Raw genomic sequence first — 1,752 nt, 5'->3', positions numbered from 1 at the left:
GTGGCAGGGCTAGAATGAAATGTTCTGGCACGGCTTTAGCAGGTTTTTCACTTTAGACCACTGATTTCTATTGGGAGAGTACAAAAATATGCAACAGATGAACAGCCCGACTGAGCCTCTATCAAGACGTGGAGGTCGCAACGGCTGACCTAGATATGGCATCACAGCGTGCAGCACAGCGTACAGCTGCCTGCAGCCCATTGACACGCTCACTGCTGTCATCTCATGGGCAGCTTCTTGCCGCAGAGTATTCTATTGAACGCGTTCCGAAAGTCGGGACTGAATATGGTGTATATGATAGGGTTAATCATCGAGTTCGCGTAACCAAGCCACAGAAAAAAGCTGAACACCAGCTTTCCCGGGTCGCACGTCTCGCACAGGGGCATGACCAGCGCCATGACGAAGAACGGGAGCCAGCACATCACGAAGACGCCCGTGATGATGGCCACCGTCTTGGCGGCCTTCCGCTCTCGCCGGGACTCAATGGTCTCCTCGACGTGCTTCTTCTCGCGCTTGGTCAGCACCAGAAGGCGGCCGATACCACCATGCATGGCCTTGTTCATGCCGTTGCTCGGTGACGACTGGTTGCTGCTGTTGTTCGTTGCCGCAGGGGTGGCATTGTGTTGGGGTGTGTTCTCGTTAGAGGCGACGGCTGATGACGTCGATGGCTCCTTGTGCACGATGAGCACCGCCTTGGCGCCCGGCTTGTGCCGAATCCGCTGACGGGCCACCTTGAAGATTCGCCAGTAGAGCAACAAGATCATTATGAGTGGCACGTAGAAGCTCGAGCAGGTGGCGAATACCTGGTACGCGGCGTCCTGGCTCACCAAGCACTTTTTCTCGTGCAGAACGCGGCTGCGCGAGTCTTTGTCCTTCCACCCAAAGATGGGCGCTATGGAGACGACGAAGGCGACGCTCCACACCAGGAAAATCATAGTTCCCACCTTGCGGACGTCGCGCTGTCGCATGTAGTCCACTATGGTCACGGCCCAGTACCGGTCCACGGCGATAGCCAGGAGATGCAAGATAGACGCAGTGCAGCAGAGGACGTCGCAGCACGTCCACACATCGCACAGCTCGGGAGGCATTCGCCACTCCCTGGTCACCTCGTACACGGCCCCGAGGGGCATTACCAGGCAGGCAACCATCAGGTCGGCCACGGCCAAAGACAACACCAGGTAGTTGCTGACGGTACGCAAGTTTCGCTCGAGGATGATTGCCGCGATGACGAAGATATTTCCGACCACTGTGGCCACGATGACCAGGCAGAGCAGCAGAGATACGGTGACCACCACCGGGAGGTTCTCGTGCCACGACAGGCTCAGGTTGGCCTGGATGCTACTGCTGGTGTCATTGTTGCCCCACGGATCCTGCTGAGCGCTGCTCCAATTGTCTTTCGGGATGTTCTCAGCCTCCTCAGTGAGTACGCTGGCGTAATGTGGATTGGCACCGATTAGTACTGCTGGCCACTTGGTAGTGGCTGCTGCAGCCCTGGCGCTCATGGCTGGCTTTGTTCGGCGCCCGCGTTTTACCCAGGAGTGATTGTTTGCTCTTCGCCTACGGTGTATTCCTTGCCGTTAGCCCCATTCTAATGTGCGACACTTGAAGTCGACAGTGGCATGTTGTGTAGAGAGCTGTGCGGCGGCCGGAATGGCGACAGGTGAGCTGGATGTTTTCAAATGGTCTGCGAGCATCACCTGCATCATTGAGAAAAAGAAAAAAAAGACAACGGTAAGCCTTAACCTTGGAGGT

The 1,752-nt window shown here is 56.4% G+C and overlaps 1 protein-coding gene across 1 annotated transcript; it reads right to left on the bottom strand.

Annotated features, from left to right (window-relative positions):
• Positions 1-218: 218 nt before the first annotated feature.
• LOC146199068 (5-hydroxytryptamine receptor-like) lies at positions 219-1,522 on the bottom strand. The gene has a single exon (XM_084592702.1). The coding sequence runs from the start codon at positions 1,500-1,502 to the stop codon at positions 219-221; it is 1,284 nt and encodes a 427-aa protein (XP_084448828.1). The 5' UTR covers positions 1,503-1,522.
• Positions 1,523-1,752: the final 230 nt, after the last annotated feature.

The sequence above is a fragment of the Amblyomma maculatum genome, chromosome 2 (genome assembly GCF_055883805.1).
Source record: "Amblyomma maculatum isolate TAMU_Amacu chromosome 2, ASM5588380v1, whole genome shotgun sequence".
In the NCBI taxonomy this organism is placed as follows: domain Eukaryota; kingdom Metazoa; phylum Arthropoda; class Arachnida; order Ixodida; family Ixodidae; genus Amblyomma; species Amblyomma maculatum.
This window is presented reverse-complemented; position numbering and strand designations above follow the sequence as displayed.